The sequence below is a fragment of the Lissotriton helveticus genome, chromosome 3_1 (assembly GCF_964261635.1).
Source record: "Lissotriton helveticus chromosome 3_1, aLisHel1.1, whole genome shotgun sequence".
Lineage (NCBI taxonomy): Eukaryota > Metazoa > Chordata > Amphibia > Caudata > Salamandridae > Lissotriton > Lissotriton helveticus.
The window spans coordinates 1,645,646,629-1,645,666,018 of record NC_136061.1 but is presented as its reverse complement, the minus strand read 5'-3'; the positions used below and the strand labels follow the sequence as shown (position 1 = coordinate 1,645,666,018).

Sequence of the window (19,390 nt, the reverse complement as noted above, 5' to 3'; positions counted from 1 at the left end):
TACTACTAAACAGGCAGTCACAAGTGCAGTTATCCTGCAGTCAACAGTGTCATTATTTGAATGGTGCAGCGGCACTGGGCTCAAAAGTTAACAGAACTCCTCTAAACATCTAATGTTGATGTATTTTACAACTAAACAGGCAGTCACAACTACAAGCACTAGAGTCACGACTTTAGTAGTGCAGCAAGTGCAGTGGCCCCAGGACCAAAAGCTCGAGGCACCCCTCTAAACCCCTATTAATGCTATATTTTATTCCTAAACAGGCAATCACATATGCAGTTACCTTGCACATAGGATAAGGAATTGGATGGTGCCACAGTGCAGTAGCACTTGGCCCAAAAGTTGACAGAACTCCTCTAAACACATAATATTGCTATATTTGGCTACTAAACAGGCAGTCACAATTGCAGTTGCGTTACAGCTAAAGAGGACTTGATTGGAATGGTGCAGCAGATGCAGTGGCACTGGGCCAAAAAGTTATCAAAACTCCTCTAATCATCTAATAATGCTATATATTTTACAACTAAAGAGGCAGTTATCTAGCAGGCAATATGGTCATGATTGAGTGGTGCAACAGATGCAGTAGCACCAGGAATAAAAGCTCTAGGTACTCCACTAAACACCTAATATTACTATATTTTACTACTAAACAAGCAGGCACAATTGCAGTTATCTTGCAGTTGAAAGGAACTTGATTTGAATGGTGCTGCGGGTGCGGTGGCACTGGGGCCTATATTTGTAAGAACTCCTCTAACCACCAAATATTGTTATTTTTTTTTTTTTTTTAAGTCCTCATCACGCAAAGTTTTGAGTATTAGAGTGTTTTATCAAATTGGCCACCCGATAAGAGCCTTTTTGGCTAACTGTACCTTCCGTAGCCCTTCCCCGGCACTTAGATCGTTTCCTAATCTTTGTGGGGGTATCCTGCCGGCTTATTAGGCGTCTCTTAAGCAGCTTGCCCACTCCTCAGAGGTTGTATTCTGTAACCAATACTCCAAAACTGTTGGTGCGCTTCAGGACCTCATGAAATTACAAATCAGAGATACTTATTCCCTTTCTACCCAGTACTGTTCCCAATTATTCCAAAATTCCAACCTTTTGCTATAAGGTCCAGCCTTATACAATGTATTTATTCTGATGACTGAGTTTGACCATTCTTCTACTGTAGGGGGATTGGGGTTAACCCACTTTATGCAGATCTCACGTCTGGCCACTAGGACCAACATAAATAACAGATTTCTGAGTCTTTTATTAAGGCTAGAACCCCCGGTATCATCTATTTTCACCCAAATAATATCAGCTGGGCGCTTACCTGTATTTCCTGTTTGAGGACCTCGGAGAGGATCTTACCTACATTGTCCCAATACGACCGGAGGTTAGGGCACTGCCAAAACATATGGATGTCATCCGTTCTCTCTTCGTTGCACTTGGGGCAGCTCCTTATTTTCTCTTTGTTAATTTTCGATAGCCTCTTGGGAGTCCAATATGCTCTATGTAAAGTGAAGAAGAAGTTTTTTTTTTCAAGGGTGCGGATTTCATCACATCCCCGCATGCAGCCACAGATACTTGCCATAGAGCCGATACATCCTGCGACGACAGCGCCTTCCCCCATATTTCATTCGGTAGGCTGAAATCCCCACCCCCCTCATCAATAAGCGCCCAGTACCAGTAGGCTACTTCCTTCTTCTGAAATGTTTGCGGAATCTTCCCCTCCAGTTCCGCATTTCCTGGCCCGTCCTTTCCCAGAGTTTTGGCCCAGCTTGTTAACTGGTAATACTTAAGTTTTGACAGACTCCCACCTGTTAACTCTGCCAGCTTTTCCTAGTTAATAATGTAAGAGCCACTCAAAATTTGACCCCATTCCACAATCCCATTTTCTTTCAGTGGAGTTGATAACGCATCCTTTAAGCAATCTGGAGTGCCTGGTGAGTCCCAGATTGGGGCGTGTTGACTATAATAAGGGATCTTCCATAGGCGCCTCAACTGAACCCATAGTCTAATGGCTGCCCCTAAGACTTTTAGTCTGATCTTTTTGAAAAAATTTGTATGGCCGAATTTGTACAAGAAGTCGTCTCCTCCTGGACCGGCCATCGCTTGCAAATATGCTGGGAAGCTCTTAAGTTCTTTACATAACACTCTGATGTTCTTAAAATGGAACGCCCTATAATATTGCAAAAGGTCCGGGTGGCTATCCGTCCATGTTCTAATTTCCTTCTCAGCTTCTTCAAGGAAATTCTGACCCCCTTGGAGGCCCAGATAAAGCTACTAATATCTCCCTGAGCCTTGGCTATTGCTTCTTTTTTTAATTCTAACGGTATCGAGTTTAAAAGGAAAGTAAATTTGGGTAGGATCATCATTTTAACCAGGTTAGAGCGACCTATAAAAGATAAAGGAAGAGAGCTCCAGGCGTTAAATAACTTTATAGCCTCAGCATGGACCTTGTTAAAGTTTATCTGGGCGATGTTCTTGAGATTTTTCACAATTTTGATTCCTAAGTATCTGATTTGAGGTCTTTCTAAGGGGTGGGTGGACTGAGTGTTCCAGCACATTATCTCTGTTTTTTGTTGATTAATTTGATACCCTGACATATTTCCAAACTGCTGTAATGTGGCTATTATTTCCGGAAGGGAGCCTGACAGGTTGTTTGTGTAAATCATTAAATCGTCCTCATATAGCGCGACCTTCTTTTCCCATTCCCTACATCTAAACGGTGTAATTTGAGGGTTAGATCTTAAAGCACAGGCCAGGAGGCCAGGAGCTCAATATACAAGTTCAACAATAAAGGGGATAACGGGCACCCCTGCCTAGTACCCCTCTCTATATATATCCTCTCTGTCAGGGACCCGCTAACCAGCACACACGAAGTTGGAGCTGCGTATAATGCGCTAACCACTCTTGAGAAATTATTGCCTACATTGTATGCTTCTAATGTGTTATGTAAGAAACTCCACTTAACCCTATCAAAGGCTTTAATGGCATCAAAGGTTGCCACCGCTAGTGGGGGGGTTCCTCATTAGCCAGATCTATAGCTCCAATCAATTCATGTGTAAGTTCCTGAATTTGTCTGCCCATTATAAACCCTTTCTGATCCGTGTGGATTAGTTGACCAGCGCATGCTCCTAACCTCTTTGCTAATAGCTGAGTAAAAATCTTGTAGTCACAGTTTAGCATGGAGATTGGTATATATGACTCACATCGCTTAGGGTCCTTTCCAGGTTTTATTATTATACAAATTATTGCTTCACTCCACACTTTGGGTGGTGTTTGTCCTTTTATAAAAATATCATTAAACGGATTAGTAAGTACTGGAACCAGTACCCCTCGCAGAACTTTATAGACTTCATTAGGCAAGGCGTCCGGACCAGCTGCCTTAGCACTCTTCAGATTTTTAATCACCTCTTCGACTTCTATTTCTGAAAATTCCGTATTTAACTTTCCTCTTTGTTCTTCTGACAGTGACTGTTGAACCCATTTATTAAGAAAATCTTGGGCTAAGTCTTCGCTATTACTTATATTATCCTTATAGAGTTCCGAGAAAAATTAAAAGAAGGCATTTTTAATGTCTGCCTCCTCCACCAGTGGACTAGTACTATCTGCTTCTTGGATACTTGAAATTCTGTTTTTAGTTTGCTCTGTCTTCCTTTTCCAAGCGAGAAGCTTTACGCACACCTCGCCGAATTGATAATGGGCTAATTTACTTGCTTCCCACTTCTTCTTGATTCTAGAGTCTAGAATGTTCACTAGGTTATTTTTTGCCTTAGTTGGCTCCTTCCTTCTTTCCGCGGAAGTTTCCTCGTTGATTCTCCTTTCCCATCTAAATATCTCACCCTCTAGGTTCTCTATTTCTTTCTTCCTTATCTTATTTCTGTGAGCTGTTAGGCTGATAATTTTGCCTCTGAGGACCGCCTTATATGCTTTCCATCTTTTGTATTTGTATTTGTGAGTATTTATTAAGCGCAGCCTATCGCTCCGGAAGGAGCATCTTGGCGCTGAGATTGTGTGTGGATGGGATTGGATGAAGGAAGCTCTAGATAGCGGCCATAACATAAGCATCAGATTGCTGATAGACCCAGGTCTTCAGTTGTTTCCTAAAAAGACTCTCAGTCTCAACCAGTCTGAGATTTAAAGGCAAGTTGTTCCAGGCCCTAGCTGCTAGGACTGTGAAAGTTTTTCCACCCCTGGTTTTATATTTATACCTCGGAATCCTGGTAAGGTTACCACCGGAGGATCTCAACTTCGTACGGGGTCATAGTGAACAAAGCGGTTGATAAGGTATTTCGGACCGATGTTTTTTAGAGCTTTGAAAACTGTTAGTAGAAGTTTGAAGAGGATCCTCTTGTGCAGGGGCAACCAATGAAGACGATTTAATGCTGCTGAGGATTTCCTGGTAAGTTTTAACACTAATCTTGCAGCTGCGTGCTGTACACTTTGCAACTTCTTCAGTGTGGACTTTTTCACTCCAGCCATCAACCCATTGCAGTAGTCGAGTCGGGAGAGTATTAATGCGACCACGACCGATTTCCTGGATGCAATGGGGAGGAAGTCAAAGAATTTTTTTAAAGATTTGATAAGTCCGAAACAGCAGCCTGCCGTGATCCTGACGTGATCATCAAAGGATAGGGCTGTATCAAATTGCACGCCAAGATTACGTGCAGAGGTCACTGCACTAGGCGGGGCCTCTGAGTCTTTGGGCCACCAATCCTTAGGACAGAAGGGAAGATCTTTACCTAATGGTATGATTTCAGTTTTCCCACTGTTGCATTTCAAGTGGTTTTTGTTCAACCACTGAAATACATCCGTGAGACAATTCTGGAAACGCAGCTCTGTGTCCGTGCAGTTTTTGTCGATAGAGACGACAAGTTGTGTGTCGTCAGCGTAAGACGTGACTAGGATCCCATGGGACTCTATCACAGCTAGGAGGGGTGCCATGTAGATGTTAAACAATAATGGACTTAATATGGACCCCTGCGGTACTCCCGATGTAATGGTTTTTACGCTGGATAGATGGGGGCCCAGTGACACAGATTGGGACCTATTGGTCAGGAAAGATGTTACCCATGCCAAAGCTGTGTCTGTCACGCCATTCTCACGCATCCTGTCAATCAGGATGGCATGAGAAATTGTATCGAACGCTGCTGTGAGATCAAGCAGGATGAGGACGGCTTTCCTCCCCTCATCCTGCAGGAACTTGATGGAGTCGGAGAGTTCTATAAGGGCTGTTTCAGTGGAGTGGCTGGGGCGAAAGCCAGATTGCTGTGGATGCAGAATGTTATGGTCCTCCACAAAGGCTTTCAGCTCCCAGTACACTATCTGCTCCGTGATCTTTCCTAGGGCAGGCAGGAGTGAGATAGGGCGCATGTTGGTTAGGTCTGTGGGGGATTTATTTTGTTTTTTCATCAAGGGTTTCACGATGGCCTTCTTCCATTCGTTGGGCACTACCCCTGAGTCTAAAGAAGCATTTATGATAGCATTGACGTTTGGATTGACTGCCTCAATTAAGTGATGCAGTATACGAGGGGGACAGGAGTCAGTGGGTGCTCCTGATTTGCAGGCCATGATCGCTTTACGAGTCTGCTGGAGGGAGACGGGTTGAAACCTGCAGAGAGAAGGATGGTTATCGGCTACCTGCTTCTGGGGTTGTAGAATGGGAATGGTCAGGGGGGGCGGGAAATCCTTTTGAATGGTGGCTATTTTTTCCCCGAAGAAATTTGCAATATTGTTGCACAGGATTTCAGAGGGAGGGATTTCAGGCTGTAGGGCTTTGGGGTGGGTGAAGGATTTTACGATTGAGAAAACCGTTTTTTGTTTCTGGTGGGCATCGTTGATGGCTTTAGTATAATACTCTTTTTTAGCGGATTTTATGCTAGAGAGATATAGTTTCCTCTGTTGAACATAGAGGGCTCTAGATGCCTCATCATATGTTTTCCTCCACTTCCTTTCTTTTATCCTGCAAAGTAGGTGGCTCTCAGTTAAGGCCTGGGTATACCAAGGGGCGTTCAGCTTCCTTCTGGAACACTTCACACGGTCACCTTTAGGATTGGAATTATCTAAGATAATTTGATTTATCCAGAGATGAAAGTTACATGAGTCGACCGACACATCACCCACCAACTTAGGTGCCTGAGCCAGTGGTTGGGAGTTCTGCTTGATACGGTCGGTCACCTTTTTCCAGTTTATCGGGAAGGAGGGTTGGGAACGCTTTATAGTTGATGGGGCTTGAACTCTTTGTTCAATTACGAAGGGGATGAGACTATGGTCAGTCCATATTTGCGGAATGGGAGGGGATATGGACATAGTACCTAGGTTGGAACAGATACCGTCCAACGTGTGACCGGCTAGATGGGTGGGTGCGGTCACTAATTGGGCCAGTCCAAAGATGTTGAGGGTATGTTGAAAGCAGGTGGCGTGTGGGTCATCACATGACTCCAGTTGCAAATTCATGTCTCCCATTATAGTGAAATGAGGGTAGCGTAGCATAAGTGACCCCAGTATTTCACCTAGGGAATCCAAAAAGGAGGTGGCATTGCCTGGAGGGCGATAAATTAAGCCTCCCGTGAAAGAGGTGGAGGGATTTAGCCCAATAGAGAAACCGATACTCTCGCTTCCTTTAAGATGGCCTAGATCGAATGTGTGGCACGAGAAAGACTTTTTTACGATGAATGCGACCCCACCTCCTCGCCCGATTGGTCTGTCCTGTCTGAAGATGGTAAAATCAGGGGGAAGGGCAGAAGCCAAATCGGGATTAGAGGAGTCGTTGAGCCATGTTTCAGTTATGAAAAGGGCGTCAAGGTCATGGCACATAATTAAGTCGTGTATATCGTGGCTGTGACAGCACAGTGAGCGGGCATTGATGAGACCTCCCTTGAAGTTATTGCTACTATGCTTAGGGGGAGCGGTGCTTTTGGGCATCTCTAAGGATGTAGAGAGGGATGTCTATTTACAAAGTGAACATGAGAAGGGGCCCCACAGTTGGTCGGTGGGGAGACAGCCCTTACATGCATCACCTGTCTTAGGACGTAGTGCCAACAATTCACCGCTATCATACCCAGTGATGGGCGGAGATTGTCCAGCATGCCCTGCGCCCGGCGCGATCCTGACGCGGACGGGCGCAGACGGGCTCGCCTGATCTGGCTTGAGGTCTGTTTCTGGTTGCGTTGGAAGTATGTCAGGGTATCTTCTGAAAGAGCCTCTATTATATCATTCTCTGCCAGTATTACTTTATCTAGGGTCCATCTTGCCTGAGGCTTCACCTTGTTCAACTCTAGTCCTAATTAAAACTGCAGAGTGGTCCGACAAGTGTTCAGATAGGTGTCTAACCTGCTTAGCTTCCGCCACTAATGTTTTATCTATTAAAAAGTAATCGATTCTAGAAGAATGTCCCCATTTTTTATTCTTAAAAGTAAACAGCTGGTTAGTTGTTTTTTCTCTCTTGAATCTCCATACATCAACTAGTCCTAGATCCTCTTGGTAAGATTTGAGCCACCTCCTCATTTTAGGCAGGTTATAACTATTTTTTTGGGGGCTCCTATCTAATGTCGGGTCTAGCAGAATATTAAAATCGCCCCAAGGGATGATGGGCCCTGGAGCATCCAGCAAATAAGCATAAAGCTCCTGCAATGTTGAGGGGTCATCCGTGTTGGGCCCATAGTACCCTCCAACCGTACGTTTCCTACTCTCTATACGTATGTTCCCAACAGCCTATCTCCCTTTTACGTCAGCTTTCTGTGACTCTATCTGTGCTCTTGCTGACTTTTTAATTATGATGATTACATCTTTAACACAGCATATTTGTTTAGTACATATATAAAACTCTACCCAGCGGTGGCCTTTCATTATTACTTTCCATTTGGACTCCCAAGAGGTGGGTTTCTTGTAGGATAATGATGTTCCAATCTTTATTTTTCAAGTACTCTAAGATCCTTTGCCTTCTTGCTCTAACTCTCAAGCTATTTGCGTACCATGAGAGAATATTAACCCCCATGATTTGAAGATTTGCTGGCAAAGCCCCTCTTTACTTTGCGTGACTTGGACCATAATTTTTTACGTTTTTTTCCCCTTATGCTCCCATACCGTGCACAAAAGTTTGCATACCAAAGTCGTGACCCCCACCTCTCCTCCAAGTTGACCCCCCCCTGGAGAACCCTCCCTTTACTCCTTGGCAGGCCTATCCTGCCTATTCGAGTACCCTGTCCCATGAGCTGATATTTTACATTATGGTCCGGCTTTCCGTACTCTAATTGTGTCTATCAGTGCTTCTACTTCTTGTGTTTCTTTCAAGTTGTACATGTGGTTATCCCACATAATTCTCAACATTGCTGGAAATTTCATTTGTACACTTGCCCCCAAAGATTTCAATTCTTGCATATATTGACCTAACTGCCATTGGCCGTCTTGTGTGGTTTTAGAAATGTCGGACCTTATTCTAAAAGTCCACCCATCTTTTTTGTACGATCCTGCAATTATTGCCTCTTTTAAGATTTCCTCTTTGAGTTAGTATGTTTTAAAGTTTACCAGAATTTTCCTTGGGTTTGTCCTGTTTTTGGTTTTTGTAAAGGGATCTCTATGGACCCTTTGCATATTATCCGCGAGCTCATCAGTATTTACCCAGGGGAAAAACTCTTTTAGCAAATTTATTACAGAAGTTTTTATGTCTCCTGCTTCTTTTCCCTCTGGTATGTGCAAAAGTCTCAAATCATTGCGTCGGGCCTGATTTTCTAGGGACTCGATCTTACTACGAAGCTCTTTCTTACTGGTCTGCAGAGCTCCCGTGGATTTCTCATTTTGGGTAAGTCTCCTATCCATCTCTGCCATGTTGGATTCCAGCGTGGTAACCCTATCCATCATTGAGTTTATCTTGGTTTCTAATGTCTCGCAAACTCTCTGGATTCGGAGCTGGTTTTTCTCCGACATCGCAAAGCCTGATCTCATTTCTGTGATCAAAATTTCCATTAGTTGGTCCGAGTTTCTCGCTCCCTCTATGTTTTTGTGGCGTATGGGCTGAGTACTCTCCTCACTCTCCGCTTCCTTACTTTGCTCTCGTGTTGCCAGCTCACTGAAGCGATTGGGGCTATGTGGAATACCCGCTGTTAGAGCGTTCTCCGCCATTGTTGGCTGTGGAGGTGCTTTTTCTGAGTAGATCTCTACAGTCCCCTTCTCTGGGCTTTGATTTTTAGGATCTTTTGGGAACGTGTGTATTACCTTAAAGTAGGTACGTAAGGAAGGGGTGATTTTTACCTTTTGTGTTGCCTTTTGTATAGCCACTTTAGTGCGTAAGGGGGCTTCTTTTAGCTGTAGAGGTTGTGAGGGAGACGCTGCTTTGTTTTTTTTCCTTAATTTTCTCCTTCCTCTCCCACTTTTTGTAATGCTTCTGAATGTAATGTGGCCCCTGAAGCATTCCTGTTTCTCAAACAGTATCTGGCCCCAGATTCAGGAAAAATGCCTACCAGATCAGTGACAAGATCAGGGCTACAGTCTCTGGGCAGATTAACAATGATTTTACCTCCTACTCTCCCCACCCCCTCCTTTCGAGCTCCTTCGATTGCCTTTAATGAACCCCCCTCCCAGTGACAGTCAGTGTTTCCACTTACTTGCTTGACCTCCGGGCTCTTCTTAACTGATTTCCAGGCCTTCTTCCTTTCTCTTTTTGAGGAGAGGGTAGGCTTGCTGCCCTTAGCTTGTTCTCTTCTTCCCTCCAGCTCTTCTCCCTGTGACTTCTCTTCCTCGCCGGACCCCTTGCTGCAGGGGCTGGCTGTGGCTTTCACCCGGTAGGAGATCCTTGTGACTGCCTTCCTGCTCGGTCTCAGCACCGCCCTGCTCCGCTCCACAGTGTGCCACCAGGGTCCTCTGCTCTTCCAGGTCCCTTGCCTGACCCGCGGAGCCGACCCCCCCTTCCTTTCGCGCCGCGCGGCCTCTCCGTGCTGTGAGTCACCAGGATCTCTGCCTGCATTCCCTGCCGACCGCGGTCCATGTAAGCACCTGCCTCCAACTCTCCCGGAGCCGCCCGATCCTGCCTACCGGCTCGCCGAGTTACCCGCAGCGATCGTGGTGGTGAGTAATAGTTTTTACCTCTTCTTCTTTTTTTTTTTTTTTCTTTCTTTGGTGAGCGCAACTGGATTTAGACAAGGTGCACTTTCAGGACCATATTTTGCTGCTTCTTTTAGCTTTTCACTTAACTGCTCATGGGACTCAGGAGCTCCCGACCGGCACTCCTAACCGGCCGCCATGTTCTCCCGGCACCAAATATTGTTATGTTTAACTATTAAATAAGCAGTCACAAGTGCAGTTTACCTTGCAGGCACTAGGGTCAAGATTTCAATGGTGCAGCAGGTGCAGTGACACCGGGGCCCAAAGCTCTAGGAACCCCTCTAAACACCAAATATTGCAATTTTTTTATAATACTAAACAGGCAGTCACAAATGCATTTATCTTGCAGACACTATGGTTATTATTTGAATGGTGCAGCAGGTGCAGTGGCACTGGGCCCAAAAATTATCAGTACTCCTTTAAACTCATAATATTGCTATTACATCAATTAATTCTATTATTTCCCTCTTTCATTTCATTTTCAATATTTTGCTGTTACTTACCTGCACTCTACCACTAGTAACAGCACAATCTATTGCCTTTTTGTATGTAAACAAGTCCCAACACGTTAACAGACTTTTTGTAACTTACATTGCACAACTACTCCGCAAGCTACAACTTACAATATAAAACAGCTTATTATTAATCTCACAGGCGAAACCTAATGCATTTACCAGTGCTTGTTTTCCCTCAATCTTTAATCCCGAGACAAAGAGAAAAACACAAGGATGAAAGGAGGAAGAGAGGGAAAGGAGGAGGAGAAAGAGGGGAAAACAGTGACAAAGGGAGAAAGCATGGATGAAAAATAACCTGCAAGAGTGAGACAAAGGGTTTGGGTGGATGAGAGGTGAAATCCGGATTGCTCAGCCTCGGTATTCGGCAGCCCTTTCTTTGATATCGCTGAAAATGGGCTTCTGATGAAAACTGTGGGTCCTGGCACGTTTTGCTTTACAATTTAATTGTGCAGTGAGTACCCCGAGCCCGTCCTGGGCTCAACTACCGTACACAAACCACAAACGAGTGGAAACCCAGGGGTGCAGGAAACCCTGGCGCACCTGCCACGTGCCGAATGTGGCTCAGCTGAAGAAACTGCATAACATCTGAAGAGGTGCGATTCATTTCTCTAGCCCTTATGCTAATCACCAGTTGAATATGTTCGGATAGGCATCGGGTATGTAAATGCAGTGCCTCGTGCTCTTTTTGTGACCTGATAATTAATCAAGATGGACAGGGTGGAGTGGGTGACATTATGTACATTGCAATTAGAGGAAGGAGGCAGCAGGAAACTGCTCTTTATGTCGTCAGAATACAAACACAAGCATTCGGTAGATCTGACTGGAAGACTGCCAGGGAGAATGTGCAGTGACTGACAGGGAGGTTATTAGTGTCACGTTTGCTCAGCCATATTGGTTTCATTAAAACTGATGTTTTGATGACTAATTTAAAGTCAGGCTCTGTGTTTGAAATTCGTTGGCATTGTCGTGAAATGGAGATTTAAATATCCAAGTCTCCAAGGATTGCAGAGCGGGCATGCTTTGGAATAAAAAGAGGCTTGAGACAACTTTCTTTGTTTAGGATGTTTGTATGAGAGTTATGCCCCTTGCTCCTTGGAAGGGTTAAGTGCTGTCACCTCACACAAGATTTGAGATAGGCATTCTCTGCTGAATTTAGACCATTGAGGGTTCTGACTGTTCCCAAGTGAGTGACTTTCTATTCCCACTGGTGCCCAGGAGTATGACTAGTATATCACTGCTCCAAAGTGATAATGACCCATTTGCCTGGACAATCTTCAAGAGTGAGTAGTTGAGGCTAAATAGACCGAGTTGCTGTGATCCAAGATGTGAAATACAAAATGACACTCAATTGTAAGTGTCCTGCCAGAGCGATCATTTGGAAAACATTTGTGAGTAATGAAGGATGGTCGGTGGAACAAGAGGGGCACGCAGGCTGTAGCTAGCTTACAGCTGTTTACGTCTCAGCTGTTAATCCCATGCTACGAGCCAGATGGTGTTTACTCAAGGGCAATATTAAAGTCACAAGAACTGGCACTGATGGTCGACAGGCAGAACACCCCCTACCACTATATCGCTCAGTTCTGGTACCAGCTCATCTCCTCAGGAAGTAGAAACACAGGACACAACACACCAGCCTACTTTTTTAGATTCAAATCTACACCCAAGTACTCACCAGAAACACCCAAAGGCTTCCAGGCATACAAACTCAGACACTATACTATACTAATGGCAGTTTTTGTAAGGTCATAGTATTATGGTATCAATGAGCTACATTTCACATCTGGGAGAATTGTTTTTAAAAAGGGTCAATAATCATACAAGTTGTGCATTTGATTGTTGCCCATGTTTATGGGAAGCATGTTTTTTTTGCTTGGCGTACGCTTAAAATAATAATTAACCATCACACTAGCTTGCCACATTTAATTATAAATTCAACCTGATCATGCCAGAGGCATTGTGAAGAGAGCAAGCAGCCTGTTAGTAGGTGGGTGATCCAGTTATCTCTCACTGGACCTAAGCAAGTAAAGGCATGTTTAGTGTAAACAAACATTTCTAGCAATTGCAGTAGTTAGTTTTATGACTATGTAGAGCAGCCATGTGTAATCTCTGTACCAATTACTTTTGGCGGGTGATCCCTACTCTGCTGAGGAATCCACCCACTAGCCCTCTAGAAACGAGGACCTTTGTTTAGTTCAGGAGAATTCCTCCCTTCAAGCTCTCTCCCCTGCCCCCTGCCCCCAAACACCCACAATGGGCCAAGTTATAAGGCCCAGGAGCCTCTCGGTCTCCCTTGGGAGGACATATCAGGAGGTTGACTAGCCAGGGAAACAGAGATGTCCACCAATTACCAGGGAATTCATATGCAAACACAAACAAGACAATTGGATGGGGTCTAGTACCACCTGGCATCAGGCCACATCCCACCTTCCAAGTACAGCAAGTCTTCTGTTCCACTGAAAGGGACAGATTGTAGGGGAGGGGAAATTAACTGATCTGTAGGCTCGCTGTGACAAAAAGCAACACTAGACAACAGGGATTTTGTTCTATGTATGTTAAAAATAAATTTGGCATATGGTCGATCTTAACTATCATCTTAGTGCTCATACGCTTTCCTCATCCTGCGTGGTAGATAGTGGAATATAGTAGACTATACCCTCAGTTTATGCACCCCAGATGGACGGAAACACTCCACTCCAGGGTGAATTAATGGGAGTTGTCCCTTAATGGCATTCCCACTATGCCACGCCCTTCCCACCCGGCCGAAATCCAATACATTGAAAGTCCTTCTGCCCCTGGGACAGACTTGGATGTTTACATCCAGTATGTTCACGCCAGGGATGAGAACCCATCACAAGATACCTTTTTTAATCAAATGAATTGGGGGTGGTCCTTTCTGGAGTGCACATTAGAGGGCTTGCATCCAATCAGAGTGTCTCAAGGCTGTGCCGAAAGCACATCTACCTAGATACCAGGGTTTCCGTTATAAAACTATTTGGAGCTGGCCTTCTTCAGTATCAGACTGCAACCTTACACCTGAAGCACAGACATTCCTTCTACCCCCTTGAAGACCGCTGAGTTTACTTCCAATCTACCCATCCCACCAGGGCATAACATAGACACCATGAATTGTCAATGGTAAAGCTGGCCTGTCTTGGCAGAAGCCTAACTCCACCCAGACTCCCTGGCAATCTACTCCAAAGGTGAGGAAAAGAATGGAGATGAAGGGTAGAGGACTTGCGAGGCACACCCTGTCCCTGGAAGCTAGGCCCCCACTCCATATCTTTTATTGCTGACAATAAATGCCCCCTTGTTTCTAGAAGTTATTTCGGGCTCTTAAGGTAGGTAAGTCAATGGATAGCTCCATTGATCAGCTCCTGAGGGGGAAAAAAAGCAGACAATGGGTTGAGGCCATAATGAGACACCAGAGTGAGGCACGCGGGTGACGGGAAGCCTAGCTCCCCACTTTATATCTTTTTTTGCCCCTTGAGCAAAAGTTGTATCTGTGGAATGTAGGAGCCACTCCAATCCCCCAAGGGAGTTACACTGCAGATGATGTGTAAAGGCCAGAACAAGGCATGCCTTGTGACTGGTAGCCTGGCTGCATAGTCCATTTTACTTTAATGACCAAAAATGAACCCTTGTGTCTAGGGGCATTTCTGGTCCCTCGTAGTTGGAAGATGTAGTATGACTTGGTGGTAGTTGGCACACAGCATTCGTTATCACTTTTCAGCAGTACTACTAAAAGGATTTCTGCTCAGGGACTGCAGCATCACTCCTAGAGCAGATATATTTTCAGGAAACCAACCGCTCCTTCCCTTTCAGAAAGGATTGCTGCCTAGGGATGATAGTTTAACTACAAACCCAGAGCAGGATTCTTTTTGGCTGGGACATGTGGGTCCTTCCTGGCCTAGGAATTTCACACTAACAGCATGGGGAGAGGGCCTTTCTGGGGTAAGGCGTAGCACTCTCAGCCCGCCCTACCCCCCCCTCCTCCTCCTACACCCCCCACCCCCTTCCAGGGAGCAGAATGTCGTACTACCCTCGTGAAGGACTTTAAGGTAGGTGCAGCTCACTAAGTACAAAAGATGATGTTTTGTTTTTAAATATGTAGAAAATGTACAAGACCTAAGCGTCGAGGTCTGGTATCTTGGTTGTTTGTGCCTCCCTTCTAACTATCCCACACGCCAAAGCCATGGTTTTCATACATGTTCTCCCATGCATAGTACCAGTAGGTAAAAATGGCAAAAGGAGGATCTATTAAACCCCACTTTAAAAAACAAAACATTTTTTTTAAAGCTGTAATGGAATGTATTTTGTCAGCTCTGCATGTGTCTGACAACTGTGAAGAAGGCAATCTTAGCACATAAAACCTTTCTGTTAAGAAACCATTTTGGCTGTTTTCTCAGGCAATTGCAAGGGACATCGCAAACCCACGGTACATGTCCTTCACCAACACATAGGGGGAAAGTATGCAAATTTGGGCTGACTATTCATAGTGGAAAAGATTATAAAGGCTTAACCGCAAAGTTCCCAAAATGTGAACAAGCATTGGCAAAGCCAATAGGTTTCCCCCAATGCAAGAGCTATTGGCTTTGACAATGTCTTGTAGCTATGCTCCACAGCAGTGTTGCTACTGTGCAGCATGACTACAATTTAGAAAAAAAGAGCTATGAAACAGACTCAGCTCAGAGGTTAATGCTGGAGATGCATAAGGGTCATGTACATTAGCTGTGTTCCTAGATCACCCAGCCTTGCATAAGCTAATTATATCTGGATATTATGGGGCTTGTGGTAATGAAGATGGTCAGAGGTGGCTGGTCATACATAACTAACAGACACCCATATGGTGAAGACAGTGCTTAATTTGTAGTAGAATGTGAGCTGGTGCCCAAAGCTTTGCTCAGAAATCCAGTGCTTTTAAATGTCGCTGCACCGAATACCAAGGCTGAAGTCTTGAATCAACCGCAGGCTTTTCCATCATCAGCCACTGCTTGCTCGTTTATTTATTTCAGTTTTGCAGGTTCCTGCATTGTCCGTTTGCAATGGGGTTTTCCTGTCTTTATCTTAGTTCTTCTATCCACTCTGTGCGCTTTCCCTTCTTTTGTTCACGGCCAATGTCTGATGAGGAAAAGTAAGGGCTGGTCCCCAAAAATGAGTGCCAGTGGGCCCCACCGGCAACCATTGGCTCAAATTATACAGTGGGGTAGGCTGCAGATACAGACAAATTGATGTTTAGCAGGTTGTCCTAAAGAGAGAATGCATCAATGGGCTGATACAACCATGTGATCGTGTGATCAAGTGTAGAGAGGTAAATGTGGCACAGTAGCCAAAATAGACTAATCAGGGATGCCTGTTGCTCACAGAGGAGCCACCTCCCCCTTATGACAGCTTTGACATCATCCAGAGAAAGTGCACGCTTGCGCTCCTTTTGCTTCGAAGGGATGAGCGGCCAGTTCTGAATTCCTTACACACATTCACTAGCAGGACATTCCTGGTGGCCTCTCCAGTCGTGCCTGATGGCATCAAAGTAGATACACAGCTTTACACGAATTGTATCTGAGTTTACACATAATACTGAAGCAGTAGAACTGATGAGAAGACATGTGGTGTCCATGGATGGATTTGCATAGAAGAGAAACATCCAGGAGGTGCTGATCGCTGGCCTCAGACAGCAATACAGAGGCAGTTTATGGCAGTGTACAAAAGGATGTAGAACCTGTGGAGGGTAGCAAAATTCGCTGAGTGTTGAAGGTGGTGAAATACTGGTATATTGCATTAGTAATATCTCAGGATGGTCAGATGCTGGTGATATGGGCAAAAAAAATCTAAAAACCAGGTGTGTGAAGTTTGCAGAGTCTGGTTGTAAGGTGGCAGTAGCTGTAATTAATGAAATAAGGAATTTTTGCATGGTATGTCGCGTAGGAACACGACCCAGGGTGAATTCCTGTGTGGCAATAGGGGTAAATATGACCGGTATATGGATTTTTTCTGTGAAGCAGATTTAGATCTTTCGATCCTTAACCCACCTCCTCTAAACTACTTTTGCAAAGACACAATAAAAATACATTTAGAAACAAAAATCCCCAGTTTGAGAGTTCTTAAAGACCATGTTGTTAACTACCTTTCTAAATTGGTAAATGAGAAGCATTTGTTTTAATTTAGGCACAAAGGGAACATCTGGCTATGTACGTATTTAAAAAAAAAAAAAACCTCTTCATGAGACAAATCTGAGAGAAAATTTGGTTGAGTGCGGATGAGGGTTGTAAATCGTGAAAATTCGCTTCAATCGTCTTTTACAAGATGGTTCTATGAGAAACCTGTAACGCAGTCAGTGAGTTATCAAATTATGCGCACTGATTTAGGTTCAAGCCTTGTTTTTATGAAAAACAAATCAAAATTATATGTGGAACTGAGTGCACTAGCATGGAGTCATTGACTAATATTCAGCTTACAATTTACATTCATATTGTAGCAGGGACTTCCTGATATTCTTCTTACGTTGGGTAGTCGAACACTCTGTTTTCGTTCTAAACTGAATGTTCTTAGATTTGGAAGGATGGTGGTTTAAGATTGGGAATCTAAAACTCAGATTTGACCACGATCAGCATTGCAGTTGAGCCACGCACAACGATCCACTTGGCTTAGTGGACCGAAGGCTGTTACTTGTGATTACCAAAGCCATAATCATTCAAAGCAGTTATACTAATCCAGTGACTCCTAGCCCGATGGAGTATTTTGCCCTCATAGACCCAATTGTGCAAATGCCAAATACCCATAGAAATTAGGCGTTTCATTTGATGCCCCTGAGAAGAATTGATTAACGATGTTGCCTGCTCACTTTGAAATGGGACTGTAGTTTCTTCAGGTTCTCCAAAGAGCCAATCATACTGGCGAATATAGTCATGGTGGACACAGCTTAGGGTACCCCCGACCATCCATGTAAAGCAAGAGGGCGATTGTGTACATCGGAGATGGGTGCCCTGGTTTTAAGATACTGAGCTCCGGCATATTAATGCATTATTTAGCAAGAAGACTTGGGAACGATGGTGGCTAATGCAGTTTGTTTTTGATGAGTTGGTGTTTTAAATTGGTTCAAAAGTGTGGAGGCAACTTTATTTCCTATATGATGACAGTTGGTAGTTTAAAATATATGAAACGTCTCAGATAAAAAAAAAAAGTTATTTTAGATTTTACACAGCTGTTATGCTCATTGCAATTAACATCCATATGTTCGGTTTGGGACATTTCTTTTCTCTGCTGCATAACCCCACTGCATGAGCCACGCAATCACTACAGAAAAAATAAAAGTTGGATTTATTTTGTTGTCCATTTTTAAGAATTCCATGTCTAATAAATGAGGAATGTTTCCAATGGACTCGCTTCGGCTCTGAATTAATTATTTTGCCGATTTATAGTCTCGGTTAAGAGAGTCCTTCACCGGGAAGGCAGAAAAAAATGTGACTGCTCTGAACCTATGCTGGTCCTGTAGCACAGCCATCTCCCCTGTGGATAATTAGAAGCATTTGAAGGTATTGCTGTTGAAGCTAATTTGTGTCTTTCACTTTGCATATTCTAGAAACTTCATACATTAATCATGAGGGGGCACAACAAAAAAAATCAACGTCTTCAGACGTTGATCGGCCGTCAGGGAGTATGTAAAACGATTGGTGAATTATTCCACTGATCTTCTAAGTACTAATATATTTAAGCTAAAGCCTTGTTTCAGGTTTCTTGCACTGAGAAAATGATTGAATTATTATGGTTTAATTTTAAATAAATATATGCTCGACTTTTGTGTCATTTTGTTTTAGAAAAACCTTCAATTGCTCTGATACTTAGTACCTAACGATTTAATTCAACTTTTACAATGTTACGTGCATAAAATGAAAATGTATTATTTAAAATGTTTCTCTTTTTTTCAGCCAATGAAACAGAAGTGGCGTTTTTTTCTAATGAAGATTACACAGCGTACAAAGCAAATCCTGTGTTAGCCTGGTGATTGCCATTGTTGAAAACCGGTTACAAAATATTTGCACTAAATAATTACTAAGTCTTCCATATTGTTTTGTTTTTTTAATTAAAAAAAGGAACAGAAATCTATTTCTCGAAGTGAGAAAGTTGCATAGAAGTTTGTATTTTATCAACATTCAAAACAAAATAATTAGCACTCCTTTCAGTCTGCCCTGTTCTGTATTTCCTCACATCTCGTATTGCAAATATGTAAATAACACAATTATTTGTTTCATTATATGCCATAATTCCTAATCTTTGATATTCATTAATGTATCTGAAAAGTGTGCAACGTTGTACATTGATTATCAGCTGATATTTCTTCGAAGCACAACAATTATTGGTCTTTTGAACGTGGCATTTCTTTAGCTATTCATCATGAAATGTGTCTTTCTTTGCAGAGCACCACATAATATATTATTTTGAGACTTGGCTTCCTCGTATGCTTGTTGTATTGCTTGATCACTTAAACCCTGCTTGCGTCACTGCAAAGAGATTTTTAGACTGGGATGTGATTGCTTGCACAACTGGTGTAACACATTTTTTGCATGCTTGTGAAGGCATCGTAGGTGAAACTTATTTTAGGAGAATCTTTTTGTAGGAAGGTGGTGTATTATGTGGTGATGCTGGTTAGGCTTCGCCGTGCAATACTCTCACATACCCCAAAGATTGTCATTGGATTCACAATAACACATCCGTAGCTCAGTCCTGGTAGTGTGGCTAACAGCAGCCAGTCTTTACTAGACGAATATGTGTTACGTATTTCAGAGTACCAACATGGA

The 19,390-nt window shown here is 43.6% G+C and overlaps 1 protein-coding gene across 3 annotated transcripts in view; it reads left to right on the top strand.

Annotated features, from left to right (window-relative positions):
* C3_1H2orf76 (chromosome 3_1 C2orf76 homolog) overlaps positions 1-19,041 on the top strand; it is a 144,541-nt gene extending 125,500 nt beyond the window's left edge. For 2 of the 3 annotated variants that reach the window (XM_078682389.1, XM_078682391.1), the window contains exon 6: positions 18,521-19,041. In XM_078682389.1, the coding sequence (XP_078538515.1) occupies positions 18,521-18,597 (77 nt within the window). In that variant the 3' untranslated portion in view covers positions 18,598-19,041. The remainder of the gene's footprint in view (positions 1-18,520) is intronic. The other variant, XM_078682390.1, reaches the window with a different exon arrangement.
* The last annotated feature ends 349 nt before the right edge of the window (positions 19,042-19,390 follow it).